This window comes from Echinops telfairi, unplaced genomic scaffold (genome assembly GCF_000313985.2).
Source record: "Echinops telfairi isolate 266 unplaced genomic scaffold, ASM31398v2 ScPeMD7_7424;HRSCAF=8462, whole genome shotgun sequence".
Lineage (NCBI taxonomy): Eukaryota > Metazoa > Chordata > Mammalia > Afrosoricida > Tenrecidae > Echinops > Echinops telfairi.
Window position 1 is genome coordinate 12,397,876 of NW_022111324.1, and position 24,161 is coordinate 12,422,036.

The 24,161-nt window shown below is 40.4% G+C and overlaps 1 protein-coding gene across 8 annotated transcripts in view; it reads left to right on the forward strand.

Moving 5' to 3' along the window:
- DNM3 (dynamin 3) overlaps positions 1-24,161 on the forward strand; it is a 731,348-nt gene that overhangs the window by 299,114 nt on the left and 408,073 nt on the right. For all 8 annotated transcript variants that reach the window (XM_045297842.1, XM_045297844.1, XM_045297841.1 and 5 more), the window contains exon 11: positions 20,914-21,000. In XM_045297842.1, coding sequence (XP_045153777.1) covers positions 20,914-21,000 — 87 coding nt within the window. The remainder of the gene's footprint in view (positions 1-20,913; positions 21,001-24,161) is intronic.

Here is a 24,161-nt window from a genome sequence, read left to right on the forward strand (position 1 = left end):
CAGGTCTGTCTGTTGACCTTTATGAATGTTTTCTGATTGAGTTTGATGAGGTGCCAAGCCCTGCCCCCAAAGTCTATTTTTGGAATTCCTCAGGGACTTCATTACTTTGCTCCCCTTGCTACTGTGTTGTACTCCCTTCATGTTTCACCCCGGTTGTGTGTGGGTGGGGTGGAGGGAGGGGTGTCAGACCAGGCATAGTTCCCACACTGTATCTCCAGTGTTGTCCACTGTAGGGCTATGCGTTAGTGAGGGGATGCCGTGTTTTGTAGTGGGGCTATCCCTATGGTCCTCTCTGTGCCTTGGCATCTTTGAGCAGGAATATCATTCTTGGGACTTCGTGCACCAGGGTGTGGCCCACTCTCTCTTTCTCCTTTCCTCTTAGTTTGCTCTCATGTGTTCTGAGCAGATCCGCCCCTTGTCCTGAGCTGTATCTTCAGTGCTGTCCTCTGTAGTGCATTCTTCTGGGGAGGGGTGTCTATATAGTTGGGATTGGAGCCAGCCCTGCAGACCTCTCTGTTGGTTCTATGCCTCATACATTAGTCCTATTTCTTGTCTGCTACCACTTTTGCTAAAGTCAGATTACATCAGAATGATATTTATGTGTGTCTTATCAATTATGCAAAGACATTTGACCGTGGATCAGAAGAAATTATGGATAGAGTCAGGAAAAATGGGAAAGCCAGAACACTTCATGTTGTTCATGCAGAACCTGTCCATAGATGCAGAGACAGTTGTTCAAGTAGAACTAGGGTTTATGGTGTAGTTTAATGTCCAGAGCCAAAGATGGTCTCTTTTAAGATTAAGATGGTATCTTTTCACCATATTTAATAATATGCTCTGCAAATGATTTGAGAAGCTTAACTATATGAAGCAGAACATAAAGTCAGGACTTGCAAAGCTCATTAATCTGTGATATACAGGTGACGTAACTTTGTTGAAAATAAAGAGGACTTGAAGTGCTTACTGATGAAGATCAAAGATTACAGTGTTCAATATGCATTATACTTTGATACCAACCCCCACTCCAAATTCTCAAAGCAGGTCCAATTAGTGACAACATGATATTCAGAGAAAATATTGAAGTTGTTATGGAATTCATTTTGCTTGGATCTAGAGTTAACGTCCATGGAAGCAATCAAGAAACCAAACACTATTCCCTTGGGTAAATCTGTAAAGGACTTCATTTAGTTGTTAAAAGGTAAAGATGTCACTTAGAAGGCTAAGGCGAGCCTGACTTTAGGTATATTCAGTCTTCTACTATGCATTCAAAAACTGGTCAACGAATAAAGCAGACTGAAGAATTGGTGCCTAGGAATTATGGTGTTGTTGAAAAAAACTCAATAAACTTTGGGTTACCAGAAGAGCAAACAAACTGTGGGAGAAGCACAGCTAGAATGCTCCTTAAAAATGTGGGTTGTATGTATTATGGTTCATAGCTGGCCTTTACTCGTATAATTTCCTTTACTCAACAGTATTTTAAATTGTATACCATTGACTAAACAAATAACACTATCAATGTGTAGTGGTTACACATTGGGCTGCTAACTGCAAGGTCAGGACTTCAAAACCACCAGACACTTCCGTGGGGGAAAGATGAGGCTTTCTGTACTTGTAAAGATTTACAGTTTTGGAAACTCACAGGGGAAATTCTTCCCTGTCCTATAGGGTTGCTATGAGTCAGCATGGCTTGATGGCAGTGGAAGTGATACCCCAGAGGGATGATTGATCATGGTCTCCAACATAAAATGATAATGATGTCTCTGTGGTGAACCAGAAACACAGATAAACTATACATATATGAATGGATTTGGGGCTTGCACTTAATCATTGCCCTAATCTAAGGAAAATAAGTTCTTATGGCATACCCTTGTTTGTTGCTCACTCTCATGAAGACATCACTGAAGATATGGGTGGTATAGCAAAGTGTGGTGGAGAATCCAGATGGTGCCCAGCTGTCCAAAGGAATAGTGTGTGGAGTCTACAAGGCTTGTATTAAAACCGGCATCCATATAAGTAAGGTGTCAACTAAGTCCATATGGAAGAAGCACACCAGCATGAGTAATTCAAGGACTGGAAGTTTGTTTGTTAGTCAATTGAAAATCCAATTTGAAAATCCTGTACTGACTCAGAGTGAGTCACGTTTCCCCTGTGACACACACTTACAAACACTTAGCAGATTAAAAAAATTACTATTCAAGTAGTGGAAAGTTTGAGCTTGGAGCTGTTTGACATCTGAGGTATCACTGTATTCTATTATACGAGAAGGTACCCCCCCCCAAAAATGGAATTCTCCCTCCTAAGCTATGTATTTTTTTTTTGCAAAACAACCTTATCACCTTCAAAGTACTCTCCATTACACTTCAGATTTTTGTCAAATCTGTGATTTCATTCTTGGAAATAGCTTTCAAACTCATCTGTTTGGATGGCTCCCTTGTGTTTTTCTTCCCCTCTTCTATGTTGTCAAATCACTATCCTTTCATTCCCAGAAACAAGAAGTTGCATGGAGTGAAGTCAGGTGAGTTAGGTACAAGGGAAAAGAGAGGCATGCTCTTTTGCCCAAAATTGGTGCACTGAATGCATTGTCGTGGTGGCAAAACCAGTGCCCCGTCTGCCACAAACCAGGCCTTTTTTGTTGCACACTATTAGGCAATCTTTTCAGAACCTCTAAATAGAAAGCTTGATTAACAGTCTGACCTGGTGGAACAAACTCCAAATGCACTATTCCCCTCACATAAAAAAAAAAAAATTAGTATCATCTTGCTTTTTCTTGATGAGTTTTTTTTTTTTTGGGGGGGGGGCAAGGTGATGATGATGTCCAACACTGACTTGATTGAGGTTTGCATTCAGGGTTCTAAGACTAGCACCATGTCTCATCACCAGTAATGACCTTGGAAAGAAAGTCTGGTTCACTTTGGAGCTGTTCTTTCACAACATGGCATGTTTCTACTCAATACTCTTTTTTGCTGGTCAGTCAGACCAGAGACACAGATTAAGCAGCGACCCTTCTCATTCCCAAATCTTCCATTAAAATTCACTGAACTGAGCTTCAAGATAGTCCAAATTATTTTTACATCTCTTCAATAGTCCATTGTTGGTCTTTGAGCACAAGTGCATGAATTTGAGCACAAGTGCATGCCATTTTCATACGTTGGGGAAGTTGACAGACATCAAGAATGAGGTTTGTCATCAATTGACATTTCACCCTTTTAGAAATGAGGAAACACTTGTACACTTCAGTTTTTCCCATGGTGCTGTTCATGTAAGCTGTGTCCAACATCACAACAGTTTCTGTGGCATTTTTCCCCGAGTAGGAAACAAAATTTCACAGCAGCATGCTGTTCTCTTAAATCGATTATCATAAAAAAAGAGGTTGGAGTGAAACTGCTTTTACGAAAAAATCCACTGTGACCATAGAGAAACCTTCCCAGGTGATGCCACTGGATGCACTAACTCAGAGCAAGTTGCTTGATGCTCGCCTAGCAGGAAAAATGCGTACCATGAAAGTTTCACCCAGCGGGGCTTTTTTCCAGTGTGTTGGGTACCCCCTCTTATGTATGTACCAGAGTGCATTTTTCTATTCCTCCACAGAAAGGGTTTTGATTTTTCCCATCTTTTTGATATTATTGAAATTAGTGTGATAAGCAGAAATGTGAATGTATCTGTGTTCTTTTAAATTTCTTTAGGGACTATATGAATTTGAGAGATTACAGCATTATAAATTACTTGTATTCACATTTGTTTAAGGAAGCACCATGCTATTTTCCACAGTGGCTGTGCATTTCTGCAATCCTACCAACAATATATGAGTGTTCCAATGTCTTCACATCCTCTCCAGCTACCATGTACTGGTTTTTATTTTTTAATTTTGCCAAGTGTCAATGTGAGGTGGAATGTCACTGTCATTTTAATTTATATTTCTCTTATAGCTAATGAACTCCTGAGCATTTCTTCATAAGATTGTTGGCCATGTGGATGTCATCTTTAGTAAACTGGCTATTCATGTCTTGTGCTCATTTTTATCATATTATTTGTATTTTTTATTAAAAGATCATTTTATTGGGGGCTCTTACAACTCTTATAGTCCATAAATCAGTTGTATCAGATATATTTGTACATACATTGTCATCGTTCTTTTCTAGACATTTACTTTCTATGTGCCCTTGGTGTCAGTTCCTCTTTTCTTCCCTTCCTCCCCTCCCCACCCCCACCCTCATGGCCCCTTGATAGATTATAAATTACTATTATTATTTTCATATCTCACACTGACTGCTGTCTCCCTTTCCCTCTGTTTTCTGTTGTTCTTCCCCCTGTATGGTTATGTTTCGATCATTGTGATTGGTTCCTCCTCTCCCCACTTCCCCTTACCCTTTTGGAATTGCTATTCCCATTTCTGTTCCTGGATTCCGTTTGTTGTAAGCTTTATCTCTTATCTATCTGTGTACATGTTCTGGTCCAGTCCAGAGTAGGAAGCAGCACTGGGGTCATGACTGGGGGGTGAGGAAGCCTCAAGGAACCAGAGGAATAGTGTGTGATCCATTGGTGCTTTGCTACACCCTGATTGACTCATCCCTTCCCTGTGACCACTCTGTGGGGGAATGTTCCATTATCTATAGATGGCCTTTGGGTCTCTGCTGTGACCCCCCTCATTCTCAACAACGTGTTTTTGTTTGTTTGCTTGTTATGAATCTTCTGATGTCTGTTACCCAGTCTTGATGATACCTCATGATTGCACCAGCTGATGTGCTTCTCCCATGTGGGCTTGTTGCTTCACTGTTGGCTGGCTGCTCATTTAACTTCAAGCCTCTACGACCACAGACACTATATCTTTTGATAGCCAGGCACCATCCGTTTTCTTTGCCACATTTGCTTATGTACCCATTTTGTCTTCAGCAATCATGTTGTGGGGGGGGGGGGGTGTGAGAAAAAGTTTTAAATTATCTCTTTATCTGATATATCATTGCTGAATACTTTTTGTCCTCAATCGGTGGGTTCTGTTTTTCCTCTTTTTTTAAAAAATTATATATTCTTTAACTTATTGTTACAATATTTTGTAGTTTTCAAAGAATAAGTTTTGTACTTATTTTTGTAAGTTGATTTCTAATCATTTTCTTCTTTTTAAAAAAATTATTTTATTGGAGACTCATACAGCTCTTATCACAATCCATACATGGATCAATTGTGTCAAGCACATTTGTACATACGTTACCCTCATAATTCTCAAAATATTTTCTTTCTACTTGAGCCCTCGGTATCAGCTCCTCATTTTTATCCCTCCCCCACCTTTCCTCCTCATAAACCCTTGATAATTTATAAATTATTATTTTTTTCACATCTTACACTGACCACTGTCTCCCTTCACCAACTTTTCTGTTGTTCATCCCCCAGGGGATTGGGGTGGAATTATATGTTGATCATTGTGATTGATTCTCCCTTTCTGATTTTACTCTTTTTATGAAGTCTTTTGATATACATAATTTTCATAGTTTTAGGAGATCACAATCTTCTATTTTTTCATCTGTAATGTGGGTGTTTTCCATTATATTTGTTGGTGTATCTGTGTCTTGTATCAATGCCCTTAACTTTGTCCTTATTTTTTCATTGATGATCTTTATGGTCCTAGGATTTATATTTAGGTCTTTAATCCATCTTTAGTTCTGTTTTGTATATGGTGTGAGGTATGGGTTCTGTTTCATTCTTTAGCAGGTGAAGGCCCAATTTTTCTAGTACCACTTATTGAAAAGGCTAGCTGTATCTTCTTTACTTAATGTGTTTTAGTCTTTTATCAAAATTCAGTTGTCTCTAGGTGACTGCTTATATTTCCAGGTTCTCTGTTCTAACGCACTGTTCCAGATGTCTATTATTGCACCAAATAACACGGTTTTGTAAATTATCGTGGCTGTATAGTAGGTTTTGAAATTTGGATGTGAAAGGCTTCCTATTTGGTTTCTATTTTTATTAGGTTTTTTTTTTTTTTAAATCCTGGGTTTCTGTCCCTTGTATATGAAGTTGGTGATTAGTTTTTCTATTTCTTTGAAAAATTGTGCTAGGTCTTGGATTGGAATTGCATTGAATTTATAGAATACTTTCAGTAATATTGGTATTTTCACTACATTAAGGGTTCCTAAGCATGAGCATAGGACATTCTTCCACTTATATGTCTTTTAGTTTCATGTAGAAGTATTTTATAGTTTTCTTTGTATAAGTCTTCTGTTTCTATGATTAGAAACATAGAAACATATTGTAACTTATTCTTGTTACAATACCACCCTTTTTGAGATCCTCATTTAGTTCTTGCATTGTTTTCCTTATTGCTTTTACATCTTTGTCTGTTTTCCCTTAACTTTTAAATTATGTTTGATGCTGTTGTGGTACCTTCTTCTATCTTCTTTCATTATTTGGTCAACCCTAGATGCACTTTGATTCTATTTGTCTTGTTCATTTTGGATGGGTCATTGTGTCTTTGTTTTCTGTGCATCTTGTGATTTTTTTTTGTTGAGGCGTTGGGATTTTCTAGGGTGTGAAATTTCTCAGTTTCCCCAGCATTTGGTGTTTTGGGCTACACTGCTTTCTGCAAGCAACTCTTATGTGAACAGAACCTTTAGGTTTTGCGTACTACTTCCTCTTTCTCGCAGTGATAGCTCCTCTCCCTTTCTAGTTTAATTGAGATTCTAAATTTCTCTCGCTTTTCAACATTCACTCTGTTCTAAACACACCAGAGAACATGCTGTGGTCAGTCTGTCCACCAGTGGACACTGCCACTTAAGCAAGATATTGTGTATTAATCAATCTGTCCACCAGAGGGCACAGTCCCTATTGTCTGTTAGCTTTCCCTTTTCTGCTTCTGCCATCAAACTTTTCTTTGGAAACCCGACACCAAGCACACCCATTTAGGCTTGGGTGTTACTTTACAATTTTGCCTGAGATTTTTTTTTTTCCTACTCTGTTGGGGCTCCTCATATCTGAGCTGGTGTTCCAAAAACAAAAACAAAACAAAACAAAAAAAAAACCAGGAAGACTCCTCTATTTCTATTTCAATTTCCAGAGGAGCATCTGGCACCATTCAAAAGGACTTCCTAGAGATCTGTCTTGTAGCACGCACAACCCTCGTGTCCGTGTCCCGTGGTGACTGGGGAGCAGCCTCCACTTAGGTGACTCACTGTCGGGAACTGTCTGTAAGAGTTTACGTTCGCCCAGCAGCCGTTACTAGTTGGAGGAGAGGTAGTCACACACCAAATGGATCTCCAGGGAGGCCGCTCAGAGATGCCTGCTTCCTAGAACACAGCTGCCTCAGTCAGCTGTGCTCAATGCCCTTGTCAGGAGAAACAGACAGGATACCTAGGGAGGATCAATTGTCTGTCCTGTCAGTTTCAGAAGCCTGAACTCTGAGTTACTCAGAGAGGCAAGCAGAGTGATGGCTGTCGGAGCAGACTCCACCTCACAGGCCTTCTGTTGCAATTCACAGTAGGCCAGCTGTTGACAGTGTCTCGGTAGGAGAGGTTCTGGTGCACTGCAAATAGACCCCCAAGGGAGGCCCACTTTGCTGATTTTAGGGCAGAGGGATTGAGGTCTTCCTTTCTCTATGTTAGTTAAGGGACCTCTGTTCTTTTTTCTAGGGCCACTATCCCAGTAGACTAGGAGAGGTGCAGGGATATCTGGAGAAGTTGATTTGTTGAATCCCGGCTGTCCAACGATAGTTCCCTCCTGGTTTCCTCTGCAACCAGATGCAGAGCCTCTCAACGCGGAGCCCCTTTTCTTGTGTTTCTGATTGAATTTGTGGGGAAGAGCTAGCATGATGGCGTCACCATCTTTCCAGAAATCCCCATTTGCATTATTTTTGAATATATATAAATATAATTATTTAATTATCCTCGTTTCACAGGAATCTTTCTGGAGGATCTCTGTGAATTCTTTTCTGGTCTCTATTCCCATTTCCTTCTTAAAGTTTCAAGTAGCTTCCTATTTGCTCGACATTGTCAAGGATTTTTTCTTGATTGGATCCACAATCAATGCTCATGGAAGCAGCCATCAAGAGATCAAAAGACACGTTACGTTGCTTAAATCTGCTGTACAAAACCTCATTAGAGTATTGAAAATCAAGGATGTTACTCTGAGGATTAAGGTACGCCTGACCCGAACCATGGTATTTTCAGTCACCTCATCTGCATGTGAGAGCTGGACACTGAATAAGGAAGACTGAAGAAGAGTTGATGCACTTGCATTGTAGTGCTGGTGAAGAATGTCCAAACTGCCATTGTCTAAGTGATCGATACGCCAATAGACAAGTCTTTGATGACTACAAAGAAGCCAAAAGCCAAGGATGGGGGCAGGAACAGGGAGAGGGATGGATGGGGGAGAAAAGGAACCACGTATATGGAAGGCTTAGCAAACCCCCTGTTAGTCCAGGTTGACTAGAGAAACAAATCCAGAGATACTCATATGTGTGTAAGAGAGCACTTTATATCAAAGAGTAATTGTATCTTAAGAAAACATCCCAGACCAGTCCAGATCAAGTCCATAACTCTGATATCAGCCCATATGTCTAATACTAGTGCATAAATTCCTCTTTAGGCTCACAAAATACATGCAATGATGTTGAATCCAGGAAGATCACAGGATTGTGGGTGCAAAGTCTTGTGGATTCAGTGCCAGTGTAAGCATCTCAGTGCTGGCGTGGGTCTCTACTTGGCTCACCCAGCTTCAGGGCTCTAGCATAGCTCTATGTATCTTGTCATCAGGAATACTAAGCAGAGAATGTCTGTGTCCCGCCTCCAGCCAGCTATTTATCACCATAGCACCCCCAAATGAGGTCATCATGCAGCGATTGATTGACAGGCTAAACTCCACCCTTCACTCTTAATAGTCTCAAGTTGACATCTGATTATGTAACTACCACCCCCAACCCCCTCCCCAACATTTAAAAAAAATCCTCCAGATTCCTTATTCCTCAAACGTAAAAAGTGGTCTGATGGCTTAAAAAAATAGAGGAGGAAGCGTAACATTGAAATGGACTTGAAGTCTTTAACAACAAAAAGACAGTACCATGAATTGCTAAAGGGATCAACAAATCTATCTTGAAAGAAGTACAGCCAGAGTGTTCCTTAGAGCCAAGGATGGGAGACTTCACCTTAGATACTTTGCACATGTTGTCAGGAGAGACCAGTCCTTGGAGAAGGACATCATGTTTGGTAAAGTAGAGGGGCAGCAAAAGAGAGGAAGGCCCCAAAGGAGATGGATTGATGCAGTGGCTGCAGCAATGGGCACAAGCATAGGAACAATTGGGAGGATGGTGAAATACCCGGCAGTGCTCCATTATGTTGTGTATAAGGTTGCTATGGGTAGGCACCAAATCAACGGCACCTAACAATAACACCAACAGTGTTTACTTCTATCATAAAACAGACAAACTCACTGCCATTGAGTCCATTTAAATTCATAGCAACCTTATATAGGGTTTCTGAGCTGATAAATGCTTATAGCAGCAGCCTCATCTTTCTTTCACAGAAGAGCTGGTGGGTTTGAACCCCCAGCCTTGTGGCTAATAGTCCAACACTTCGCCCACATTGCCACCAGGGTCCTTAACTTCCATGATGGTATTTATGAAATTGTACTGTGATACATTTATAATGCATTGGCTTATGTGAGTGCTCTCTCTTTAGGACTCCTGGTTGTTGTTGCTAGGTACTCCAGTTGATTGTGACTCATATTGACTCGTATGCACAGCAGAACAAATCGCCACCTGGTCTTGTGCCATCTCCACAATTGTTGCTACGTTGGAGCTCAAACAATTGACACTGTGTCAATTCATCCCTTCTTCATTTACACTGACCCTTTACTCTGTCTAGAGTGGTGTCCTTGTCTAGTGCTTGGTCTCTCCTGAAAATATGTTTGAAGGACTTGAGCTAAAGTTTCATCATCCTTGCTTCTAAGGAGCATTCTGGCTGTACTTCTTTGTATACAATGTAGTTGTTGTTCTTTTGGCAGTACATGGTACTTTCAATTTCCTTTGTCAGCACCATAATTCAAATACTTCAATTATTCTCCAATCTTTTGTATTCACTGTCCAACTTCCACATGCTTATGGAGTGATTGAAAAATCATGGCTTGGGCCAGATGGTACCCATTAGTTCCTTTAAAATCAAAACAAAACAAAAAACCCCCAACTGTATCTGTGTTAATCCTGGTTGACTAGAGAAATTAATCCAGAGACACTCATATACGTGTAAGAGAGAGCTTTATATCAAAGAGCAATTGTTTATTAAGAAAACATCCCAGCCCAGTTCAAATCAAGTCCGATATTAGTCCACATGACCAATACTAGTCCATAAATTCATCTTTAAACTCACGCAGCACATGCAATGATGCTGAGTTAAGTAAGATCACAGGCTGGTGAGTGGGTGAAAAGTCTTGTTGATCCAATGGCAGTGGAAGCATCTCCAGGGCTCTGGTTGTCATCAGCATGGCTCCATGTGACTTGTCAACAAGAAGGTAAAGCAGAGGGAGAGTGTATGCGCCTCTAGGGAGGGAGACAGGAAGTTCTCAGAATCCTCATGACAAGGCCATGCCCACAAAGAGGCATCAGGCTGTGATCTGATTGACAGGCTAGACTCCACCCCTTCACTCTTAATAACCTCAAGTTCACATGAAATTATGTAACTACCACAGAATCTTATATCCTTTTACCTCTAGCCACTAACACAGTGGTTGGCCCTGCCAAAGAAGTCTTTTCTAAATACTCATTAATGATTTAGATGTTTTAAAGTTACTCTGCTGCTAAAGAAATCTGTATTGGAGTTTTATTTGGATAGTTTTCTTTCAAGTACTTACCATTTTCCTTTTTTGGGGGGTTTTCTAGATTTTGGGCCTTAATATATATTCACCCTCAACTTCTTTGAAGAATAGTATGGTTAAAATATTTTGAAAAGCAAAGTAATTCTAATTAGAGTTGAGTATGTCAGGACTTTAATACTTGACTAATTTTTGAGCAGGGGTAGGGAGTTTGTATTATTATCTTACCTGTTACTCTTTTGAGAGTGAAAGAGGGCACTATTAATACTGTCACTGGAATAATGGCAGCAAATTATATTGGCACAGGCAATTTGAAATGTATGGTCACTGTGGCTATATTGTGATGTAAATATATACTTACCATTAAAACAGTATTTTCATTTACAGTATCTTATGTGTAAAATATTTAAATGCCTGTGTTTTTGCCTTACAGCACAGAAATAAACACCAATGGACTGCATAAGAGAATTATACATGCTCACCTGAGGCACACACTAGGCTTCTAACCCGAGAGAAAGCTTCTCTTGCAGATGGTTTCTCACTGTCGTCTCTGGGGCACGGAGGTCACGGAGGGAACATTAGAGCTTTCATGAGCTATTTGGCTTCACTCTAGGGCATCTCCACTCCGGTCTGTTTTCTGGCGGCTCTGAGTCTGCAGTTTCCCTTCGCTTCTCCAGGCCAGCATCACACGGTGCGAGGTTCTTCTCAAGGAGCACCGAGAGCACTGTCTTGGGTTTTTAATCATGGTTTAGCAAGTGTGCCATTGACTGGCCTCTTGGGAAACCACAATGTTGGATTGCCATCATACCAATTAATTGACTCCCTCCTCACTCCCACCCCGCTTAAATGCCTTAGTTGGCTCCTAGAAGTATAGGAAGATAGTTTTCATTAGGCAAATATAAAGAAGGCTGAATTTGGTCTGTTAGGAAGGTAAATATCTGGTTCTGAATACACGTAAGTAACAAGTGAACCCAAAGTTCTTTGCTGTGGGCCTCAAGGCCCTACAGGGTCCAGCTCTTCTCCCGGCCGCCGTGTCTGCGGTCATCTCCCGCTCTGCTCTCCAAGGAGGCACGACTGTGGGGTCTTTACTTCCCCTTTCCTCAATGATTGAAGTGCTCTGCATCCAAGTGTCTGCATGGAGCACACCTGTCTTGGTTTCTTACTGCTGTTTTAGCAGAAATACCACCTGGAGGTGGCTTGAAGGAACAGAAAATTACTTTCGCATGGATTCATAGGTTAGACATTTGAATTCAGGGCACCACACCTAGGGAAGGCTTTTTTCCTCTGTCAGCTCTGAAGGAAAGGTCCTTATCTGGTCTCAGCTTCTCTTCCTGGCTCCTTGGCTGTTTTCAAATGGCTTCATATCTCTTCTTCTCATGTGTGCTGCCCTATGTGCTTAATCTGTTCTTTTGCATCTAAAAAGTGATCGGCTCAAGAGAAACCCTATACTGATAATGATCTTATCAACAAAGGCAAGAAAACCCTGGTCCCATATGGATTCTCTCTCTGGGTGTGAGCCGTTGTCAGGAAGCTGACTCTGATGCATTGTGACCTGTAGGATGGAGTAGGACCGACTCCCTCGCAGCGCTTCCAAAGCTGTAATCCCCACAGCAGAAGCCGTCACACCTTTGTCTCATGAAGCAACGGGTGCACTCCAATTGCTCATATTTTGTTTAGCAACCAGACACACTTATCCAGAGCTCTTTAGCCACAAGCATAGGGATTAGGATTTACAACATGTAGTTTTGGGAGGCCCAATTCAAGTCTTACCAGCAACCTTGTGTACTTCAGATTGCTCAAATTTCACTTAATCAGTGTTTCTCTGACTTTTCTATTTACACATGTGCATGCATAATCCCAGACATCTCTCTCTCTCACACACATGTACACACACACACACACACACACACATCACTCTTTCTTCATATGCTTATTGAGTTTCTTCCTTCCCTCCCTCCCTCCCCTCTTTTTCTTTTTGGTAGCACTTATGACTCCTTTTATTGTTATGGTTGGATAATTGAGGAAATGGCATGGGGACCATAGCTGACCTTCTCCGGCTACCCATCGAGGGAAGGAGAATCCAAGGTCACATCTGTCTAAGGATGCTTTCCAGGAGGCAGAGGTCACACATGCTTCCACCCTTTATCCTTCTTTATCCTATTCTGACTCCAGTCTTCCCTCCCACGTTACTCTACTTCTCTGCCGGGTTCAATAATCTATTACAATGGCTACACAGAATGGCTGCACAGGCAATTCTCACAATTATGGGGTTTATTAGGGAAGTCGTCATTGCTGGGTGCCAGTCCTGACTCATGGCAACCAACCGAATGTACAACAGAACAAAGCACCACCCAGTCTTGTGCCATCAGAGCAAGCAGTCTTATGTTTGATCCCGTTGTTATGTCCACTGTGTCACCCCATCTCGTGGAGGGCCTTCTCTTTACTAAGGACGATGTTCTTCTCCAGCGACTGGTCTCTCCCAACAACCTGCCCAAAGTGTGTGAGATGAAGTTTTGCCATCCGTACCTCTAAGGAGCACTCTGGCTGTATTTTATCTGCGACAGATTATTTTATTCTCTTGGCAGCCCATTCGGGCAGTTAACAGGTTACAAGTCAGGATCAAAACACATGAAGTTGTCTTTTTGTTTGCACCAGTGCCTCTTTTCAGCCATGCCAGCAGGCATGTCTCTCTCTGGTCATGAACCTCTCACCTACTTGATGACCCCTTAGTCTCTGACCTGCGCAGGCAGGTGTGACAAAGCTTCGTTAGCAGTGATAAATGTCCCAAAGGTACCCCAGCAGAAAACCAGCCTCCCATCTGGAGGCACTCATCTTTCCTTGCCCAGTGGGCTGGGGAGCCTGCCACTGGCTCATGATTTGGGGGCTGTGGCCTCTGCTGTGTCAGTTGCCTACACCACTTCAGACATGGGTCTTGCGCAGGGGTCACTAGAGGCTCTTCTTTCTTGATAGCTGTGGGATCCTCTGTTCCTGATTCTGAGGTGGCTCACCTTCTTCTGCCCAGTAGAATGGCAAAGTTGATCAAGCCCTGTTGTCAGCCATGCACCTTAACTGCATGCCCCTGCTCAGTCTTTTGGTGAGTTACAAAGACTGTAGATAAAAGAGTCACACCAAAAGATTTCATCCCACCACAGCATTAAATGGACATTGAGAATTTAGGTTCAGTGAGGGTAGGGCCTTGCTTATGAACTTACTGCTTTTGCAACCTCGAAGACACCTAGGGTTTCAGTATTAACTGATTGAATAATGAAAAGAATAAATTAATCACATCTGATTGACTCAGCAGGTGACCCTCAGTTTGTCTGAAACAACCACTTGCTCACCGTTTGTGAAAGTTTATATGTTGTGAGAGATTGGCTAACAGACATTGTGAGAGAATCTTCTCTCCTTTAGTTCTCGGATAGATGTGCCCTAGCTTGTGCCTGTACAAAATGGCTCGCGTTTTACATACTCGAACATCTGGCCAGTCGAACAGACCCATGCTGTGCTATGCATAATAGTGGATACCTCGTGTAATAGGCTATGGTGCTCAGGTTTCAAATCAAGCTGATTATTAAAGTTTGGCCCTTTTATTGGGTATTAAAGGGAATTCAAGCTTAAGACTTGGCTTTTAAGGGCTAGGAATCATGCCTGTGAATCTCAAAATTCATGAAAGGATTTATGCCCTTTACAATAAATTCTTAATCTAAAATTTACTCTGGGCCCGGCTTTTCTCCTTGCCTTCAGCTGCGATTTTTCTTTTTCCATTTTAGCTGCTCATTAATATGTCTACCAGAGATAAACGTGAGAAGAAAGAAGAAATGAAAACCTGGTTATTACCTACAGGTGTTGTTTTGATGCAGTGTCCACCCCACCCTGGTCTTCTATTTGCATTTATTCCCAGTGACTCCGTAAGAGGGTGTGCCTTCTGATGGTCTTTTCTTCTCATTTCACCAAATGTTGGGTTTACTCCTCGGCATTTGCCAAGCCACATTAGAGTTTCCATCATGCCTCTCTTTAGAAAATTATTTTATCATATGCCTCCCAATTTCTCCTACCACTTATAGAAAGTGCTTGGAGCTGAGATTTGTGTCTTGCTCATTCAGAGGAGAACTAACAGTGTTTCTCTGCTCACTTTACCTAAGACCACCTGGCTGGGACCCTGTATCCTTTCCTTATGTATTTTCTTTGCTCTTCCTTCTGTCCCAGGTGCCACTTTTAAAATATAGAACACCCATTAAGCATTTTCATTCTGTGAACGTAGAGAAGCTATTTCTTGATCCTTTCATATTAGAATTGCTTCTTCTTTTCAATCATTTTTGTAACTGTGCATACCTCTGTTATTTCTTTTTTTCCCATAGCAAACGTATTATGCCAAGATGAATATTTCTCAGGTATTGAATAAATCCAATGTTAAGCCATACACAACCAGGATTTTTATGTCTTAATTCATAGCTAATGGACTGAGATTATTGTATGCTTTTTGAACAGTAAAATCAGTATTTATTACTAAATTTTTGGTAAGTAGTCACCATGTGAAGATCGATAGCCTTTTAGAAACGCAAAACCTACATCTTTTAGGTAGGCCAAACCAGTCAACTGAGGTCCTGAGCATAAGAGGCATTTTGTTCTGGTTCTAGTTTATTTTCTCAGGGGTGTTTGTTACAGAACGATGAACAGATGCCGACCTCATAACCCAGGTCTTTGCTCCAGGCATCAAACGAGTTCGTTTTGAAGCCATAGAAACCCTGTCCAGTCTCATGCTTGTTCCAAGAGCAACCTCATAGTATGTATTTCATAATCTGATTAATAAATGGCTAATAATTTTTATAGGTATATAGGTTTTGTTTTATTAGACAGAAATATCTTTCAAGTGATTTTTCCCTCCTAAGGAAAATGTGGTCTATGCTTAAGATTAAATTTTTATATTGTGCCACACTAGAATAATGAAACAATACCCTAGAAACATTAAATTATTTGATATTATTAAAATATGTTTTTATGCATTTTAAAAATTATTGTTATGCTTTATTTCAGAAAATGTACAATTAAAATTTTCTCTTAGAATCAGTTGTATGAGGTTTCATTTGAAAATTATATATAATATTTCTCCATTGGTTCTTATTATTATTTAAGCTAGTCCATGTACTATGAACAAAGAACTATTTATAAGCACTTTACCTTTCAATAAGTTTCTGTCTATGCCTGGAAGCTTCTCAATCATTATTTAAGTAACCGATCATCGGAAGCCTTTTCTGAGCAGATTTAGTCTTTTATTTCTGTGTTTTTCCCTGTGGTGTGTGTGTGTTTATAAATATTTCTGTTTTATCTGGTATTTTATCCACATAGTCCACCTGCCACTCAAGACTGGGTGGTTTTCAACGTTGAGTGCTTTGACATCGCTGCACATCAGCTTGTGATTAAGTGTCCTGTGGATGTTTATTAAGTGAATTGCTGACTTGAAATTAAAAAAAAAAACCATTATTACAACCAATAGCAAGACCTTAATTTCTGTCCCTGTATAAATCAATTTATACAATACTTGGACACTACAGGAATGAAGACCCGAAGGTGGTGTTTTCTACATCAATATTGGCACATCTTATTAGAATGTTTTATGACTTTGACAAAATGGACACATTCTTATAACTTAGACTCTTAATTCCCTATTCAGAGAAAAATAGATGGAAATTGCCAACAGTTAAAATGGTCATGCAAACTATGATTATCCCCTAAACAAAAGACATGCATAGGACGTATTTGAACTGAGCAATCAGAGTTGGGTATCTTTTAAAATTCAGAGGAAGACCATTCATCCTGAGCAGGGACTTCGTTGAATTAGCTAATGAAGCCACTGGTAGATACCCTAATCAGAACTTACTTTGAATGTCGGTAAAACTATCTTCTTCTTCTTCCTAGCCGAATCATAAGCAGATTGTATGAAGAATCTTTTGCCCAGGGGTGCAAAAGCTGGATCCTATGATCATTCTCTGTTTCGTTTTTTGAGAAACTACCATGCTGTTTGTCCACAATGTGTTCCCTCCAGCACCGGACAGGTGTTTCCGTTTTCCTGCATCCATACCAGCATTCATTGTTTCCTAAGAGTCTTATTGTGGTTGTTTTGTTTTTAATCATAGCCAGTCTCGTGAGAGTGAAGTGGTAGCTTAGTTGCATATCTCTCACTGTCGTTCATGCTGTTCATCTTTTCCTCTGCTCGGTGGCCATCTGGGTGCCCTTCTTGGTGAAAAGTCTGTTCAACTTTATGGAAAGCTACACAGACAGAGGAGCAATGAGGTCTTGAGAGAGGCTACCATGTAGATGGGGCTGCAAGATGCTTTTTGAGTGAAATACATCAACTACTGAAAGACATGTTGAATGACCTCATTTATTTAAGACAACACAGAAACAACTAAAATGTATACAGTTTACTAGTGGTTCCTAGGGGCAGGAGGAAAAGACAAGGGGGAGTAACAATGATTGTTAATGGTGATGGAAATAGCACACTGATGAAGGTAGGATTTTACAGCTGATTATTAGAATTGTTGTCATTAAGTTGTACACCTGTACAACGGTAAATTGGCAAAAGTGTGACAGATACATTTATAACAATACTAATGAGTATATGCTGAGACTGCTACAACCTAAACCTTGGTTTGGAATTTTAGGGTCATGTTTTCATGGAGTGCTTCAGTTAATTGACCTAATACATATTTTTGTGCTTCTGTTCAACCTGCTGGTTTGGTTAATAGCGCCTGGTGTTTTAACAGCTTATAAAGGACCATCCAAAGAGTAACAATTGGTCCCTATTTGCCTGAAGCAACAGAAGAAGAGACAGAAGGAGGATATGGAATGTGATAATAGTTGCTTCTTTAACAACTGCCTCCTTTGCCATGAGAACAGAAGAACTAGCTCGTGCCAGACTCTCATCACTGAGTATTTTGACTGTAGGTTTTGTTGTTTGTTTGTTTGTTTTTTAATTTAATTTTATTTATTTTTTTTCTTTTTTAACATTTTATTAGGGGCTCATACAACTGTTATCCCAATCATACACACATCAATTGTGTAAAGCGCATTTGTACATCGTTTCTCAAAACATTTTCTCTCCATTTAAACCCCCGACATTAATACTAATCAAAAAGGGGAAACACAGAACAAAGGCTCACATTATTATGGACTACAGACTGCCTAGAACCTGGAAAATCAGATGAACCCCTGAAGCTATTGCCCTGAAAGAATATTTAAACCTCAAATTAATAATATCACCTTGAAATCTTCTTAAAACCAAGAAATAGTTTTGCTTATGTAGCTTACGAAAATGCCTGCCGTGAGCATTAAGCTCTTTTAAGAACAATCTGTATTTGTTCAAATTGATTAACAGCAACTCAAAGGATTGTGGGGGAGGAACAATTTAACAAAATAAAGTACTTGAAGAATGTAATCAAGAATGCATTCAAATTGTTGAATAGGTGTATGTTTTGCTCTATGTTTCTTTCCCACCCTCAACAACAACAACAAAATAAATGAAAACAACTAAATAATTAAAAACAATTCTCCTAGTAAAGTCAGTAATTTGGAGATTTATCTTAGACGAGTCTACTTAATGGAATTCTCATGTCACTTTGCTGACTTAATAATGTCTATGTACTGGCCTGGGATCTTTTGTCTATCAAGTACTTCATTTCTGCTTAAGTACTTAGATCGCCAGTATTTGATTTGGTGCTTTAAAAATAACCCTCTACTCTAAATCAATTGCCAACCATTGCTGAAAGCATTCCCTCCTTCTCTGTAGATCACTGCTACTTCTCTTCAGCAGCAATTTGATTCCGTATTCCTGAGCCTGTCATTAAGACCAAAGCATACCCTAATAATTAAATGTGCCGGCTCCATGCGGGTGAGAAACAACTGCTTGGTGGTCTGCAACAGCAGTTCGTTCCAGGTATACTAGCTGGGTTTGCACTTAAGGAGAAGGACCTGTATTGATCAACTATCTGAATTGATCAGCTACCTTTCACATTCTGAAGCCTTTAATAATCCTTGCAAAATATAAATTTCAGATCCTCAGAATGTATAAAACATTTTTCTAGGGCGTTAGGAAATTTCCATAGACTGCTTCCAAACCTGGAATTGGAAGCTTCATTTTTATCCTGCCTTAAGCTCCTGAAAGAAGCACGCATTGATTCCGACAGGAGTGCCAGTAGGTGGCTTTGCGAACGACACACTTTTGTGAAGACCATGGCAGTCAGATGTCTATGCTCTTTGGTGTTGTTATAAAACACTATGTCCACTAAGAAAAATGTAGGAAATAAGAATTATACAAAAGAAAATTGTGCATAATCCTATAATTCAAAGAACTTATTATTGGTAATACATTGTAGTTATTCCCCCTCCCCCACTCCTTGTAGATCTTTGTTGATGCACAGATAGTAGACTTATAGCATTAGGGGATTTGACGTTGATGTTTGATCCTGTGATCTGGATGGTCACCTGAAGTACTAGAGTTAGCTTTTGTACTGAGACGTCAGTGTGCTTCATGCGTGCGATGCTGTGTGTTGGTTTCCCCAGTGACTTTGGAGCAGCTGTGTCTCAGAGAGGCCTACTTCTAACTGCTTAAAAGTGTGGAGAAGTATAATGTGCTATCAGATTATTCATGAATTTTGAGATTTGTGAAGTTGTTGGACTACATCCTTCAAGGACAGCAAGGATATGTAGACATCACATTATATATTTCTTAATCACATCTTTCTTATTTAGTGTTATCTTGTAAGTGCTTTTTCATATGAAGAGATTTTATTTTAAAATGTGGTTTGGAATGACTGTATCTTAGCCTACAGATAGATACACTTTAATTTAATACCTTTGAATATTAAGGTGGTCCTTTCCATTCCAGTGATACAGTGACAAGTGTCCTTGCCATTTTAACTCAGAATCCTGCCAGTGAATTGATGGATATTTATGATATTTAAGTTCTCGATACATATTAGCTAATCCATTTCTAGACACTTGCTAAGCAGTTTTTAAATGTGCTTTTCTTATTATATCTTCAACTAGCATTAAGTTTTATAAAAAGATGATAGCAATTTGCCAAGGTAATAGTTAATTGCTTTTCTTTGCATTGTGTAGTTAGATATTTTTCTTTTGCTTATTGGCTTAAATTTCCTTTATGAGTGAAAATCATGTTCTTTGCCTGTTTTTATATTAGGTGTGTCATTTTTATTCATTGTGAGGGATTTTTATGTCATTAGAATTAAACTTTTTCCTGCAATCCATGAATGAGCCCGCTCTTTCCAGTTTTTCACTGCTGCCCTCCCAGTCCAACCCACCATCATTTCCTGTGTGATTCAGTACCAAAAAAATTGGTAGCCAGGCCAACAAGGAGTTGCCTGGCCTGGTCGTGGCTGACCTTTCTAGCTTTGTTTCAAGACCGTCTTCCACACTCTTTGCATGGACTCTCTCCCAGGGCCTCTACACGTACAGATTCTACTTGAGTAAGTTCTCCTTCTGGGTAAGGCTTCGGCACACATTCTCATATCATCTTGTCTTTTTTCCTTCTTATTCATTATTTTGAGAACAACTGTAATTAATTTACTTTGCCTAACTGCATTTCACCTCCAGTATGTAGATGGTGCAAGCAATTGACATGAGTCGTTTCTAAAGCTGTACCCAAAACACGACCTCCACCCAATCCTACACACATTTCTTTGGGGGATTTAAAAAGGAAATAGAGGTAATTCTCTGTGGTTCTTGGAATGTATTATCCTCAAAGAGTAATGGCTAAGACCATGGGCTCTGGAATTCAAGGGGCTCACCTGTGAATCCTGATCCTGCACTTGTGAGCTCACAAGAAATGTGAACAGAGTGCTCACTGCTATTAGGTATCTTTACTTTCTAGAAAATTGCTCTGCTGACTTTGAAGTACTGCCTTTTGGCCAACAAGTTACTTTTGATTTTATATATAGTTTGTGGGCTTTCTTCCATCACACTGCCATTCTTTAGAAGTTCTTAATATTTACTCTTTTTTTTTCCTCCAGAATTCTAACGTGGCATTGCTGAAAGAATATATAACTTATCTGTCTCTCCTTTTTGTGGTATAACTTTTTGAGTATTAACACTCAGATCGATTTTCTTCGACAGCTGGCTAACTTCCCCAGACTCTGCGAGGAAACGGAAAGGATTGTTGCTAACCACATTCGAGAGCGAGAAGGGAAGACAAAGGACCAGGTGAGGAGAGGCCCCACGTGGTTAGACAGGTGGACCTTGTGGGAAGAAGGGCTGTCTCTGGTGAAATCTGGTGGTTCCAACAGCCTGGTCTTTAATGGGAAAAGAAAACCATAGCTGAGTACACAACCCGATAGATTTATTTTACTTACTTATTAATGATATACATATGTTACTCTCCTGGAGCCCCTGGGAAGTGTAAATGATCAACACATCTGAATACTAACAAAGAGGTTGAGAGTTTGAATCTACCAGAGGCACTTCAGAAGAACAGTCTGGTAATCTACTTTTGGAAAATCAACCATGGAAAGCCCCATGGAGCACAGTTCTACTATTGACACATATGAGGTTGTCATGACTTAGAATCAACTTGTTAGCAATTGGTTTTGGTTAGCTATTGTACCTAATATCTTATATATGTTATGACATATTTGTGCATAAGCAAATGTGATGAAGAAAGCTGATGGTGCCCGGCTATTAAAAGATATAGTATCTGGGATCTTAAAGGCTTAAAGATAAACAAGTGGCCATCTAGCTGAGAAGTAACAAAGCCCACATGGAAGAAGCACACCTTCTTCTTGTGTGATCATGAGGTGTCAATGTCATCAGGTATCAGGCATCAAAGACCTGAAACAAACAAAAGCCTGTGTGATCATGAGGTGTCAATGGGATCAGGTATCAGGCATCAAAGACCCAAAACAAACAAACAAAAAGCATATCAATGGGAATGAGGGGTAGGGCAGAGTGGAGACCCAAAGCCCATTTGTAGGCAATTGGACACGCCCTGTCAGAATGGCCACAAGGAAGAGAAGAGCCAGTCAGGGTGCAGTATAGTACTGATGAAACACACAACCTTCCTCTAGTTCTTTAATGCTTCCTCCCCCACTCCCCCCACTACCATGAACCCAATTCTCTTACAAATCTGGCTAGACCAGAACATATATACTGGTACAGATAAGAGCTTGCAACACAGGGAATCCAGAACAGATAAACCCCTCAGGACCAATAAGGGGAGTAGCTATACTAGGAGGGTAAGGGGGAACAGATCACAATGATCAATGTATGGCCCCCATCCCAGGGGGACGGACAGCAGAAGAATGGGTGAAATAAGACACAGTCGGTGTAAGACATGAAAAAGAGAAGAAGAATTTATAAATTATCAAGGGGATATGGGGGAGGGAGGGTGAAAAATGAGGAGCTGATGCCAGGGGCTCAAGTAGAAAGAAAATGTTTTGAAAAAGATGATAACATATGTACAGATGTGTTTCACAACATACGTACAGATGTATGGAAATTAAAATATATATATTGAAAACCACTAATCTAGAAGCATACCACATTTTATCTTTAAACCAGCTATTCTTATCTCTTGCTGGACTTGGACCTACAATGGTGCTTCTGGATGTTCATCTTCTCCTAAAATGTTATATAAGATATTTTGTGTTTTCTTTTTCTTTTTTACCCCCTGAAGGACACTGAACACAACTTTTCCCTGGAAGCTGATTGGGGGAAAAATAGTTCTAAGAACTGCATTTTTAAATGGTTTTTTTAAAAAAATGTATATAGTTTGTAGTAGTGGCTTTGACATTGTCTAATACTACTAATCCTAGTTCTGTGATTTGGAAAGATTTTTTCAAGTGAGGATAATTCATTTAAAAAGTTAAGTACTACATGAAAATAGCAAAAGCTTCTTTCACTTTCACTAGATTCTCTCCCACCCCCACCTAATTTATTTAAGAAAATATTATAATAAGAAATACAAAGGATTTCAAATAACTCTTCAATGATAATTCCAAATGTGAGGCTGTGGAGATAGAACAGGCCTAAGGTTACATGTTCTCCGTACAGTAACAGTAAGTTCCTAGGCAAATTCCTTTGGACTCTTGTTTTCTCATGCACAACAATGGAAGGTTGCTCTATATGGTCCCTGAAATCCCCTGTAAATTAGCAAATCCAGGCAGGTTGGGGATTTTCTGGGAGTTGGGTTGGAAGGAGCAGGAAATGGGGAAAGGAAAGAAGGCAAAATCAGAGACAAAGAAGCCACAGGGAGAGAGACTACAACGTACTGTGTTTGTGGTATGTGTGGAAAGAGTGCAGAGAAGTACTCCCTCAACACAAGAACACTTTGTTTTAACAATTCGGCAGTCTGAGATGCTCATGTTCCTGGCACGATCGCTGAAGACAATGGGTACACAAGCAAATGTGGTGAAGAAAGCTGATGGTGTCCGGCTACCAAAAGATATAGCACCTGAAGTCACTGAAGACAATGGGTGCACAAGAAAATGTGGTGAAGAAAGCTGATGGTGCCCAGCTACCAAAAGATATAGCACCTGAGGTCTTAAAAACCTGAAGATAAACAAGCAGCCATCTAGCTGAGACAACAAAACCCACATGGAAGAAGCACAGCAGCCTGTCCCTACTCGATCACTGAGGACAAAGTGGGTGCATCAGCAAAAGTGGTGAAGAAAGCTGATGGTGCCCAGCTGTCAAAATATATAGAATCTGGGGTCCTGTAGGCTGGAAGATAAACAAGGGGCCATCTAACTGAGAAACAACAAAGCCCACATGGAAGAAGCACACTAGTCTGAGATCACAAGGCGTTGAAGGGATCAGGTACCAGGCATCAAACACCCCCCCCCCAAAAATCATAGCATTGTGAATGAGGGGGGTTGCGGATTGGGGGCCCAGGGCCCATCTGGGGAAAATTGGACATCCCCTTGCAGAAGGGCTGTGGGAGGAGACGAACCAGTCAGAGTGCAGTGTAGCAATGATGAAATATATAATTTTCCTCTCATTCTTGAATGCTTCCTCCCCCACAACTATCATGATCCCAATTATACCTTACATATCCGCTGGACCGGAGAATGTACACTGGCACAGATAGGAACTGGAAATACAGGGAATCCAGGACAGATAGAGGAATCAGGACCAGTGGAGATAGTAGCGATATCGGGAGGGTGGAGGGAAGGGGAGGGAGAAAGGGGGAACAAATGACAAGGTCTACATATAACCTCCTTCTTGGGGGATGGACAGCGGAGAAGTGGGTGAGGGAGATGTCGGATGGTGTAAGATATGATAAAATGATAATAATTTATAAATTATCAAGGGTTCAGGGGGAGGGGGGAGCGGGGAAGGAGGGGGGAAAATGAGCTGATACCAAGGGC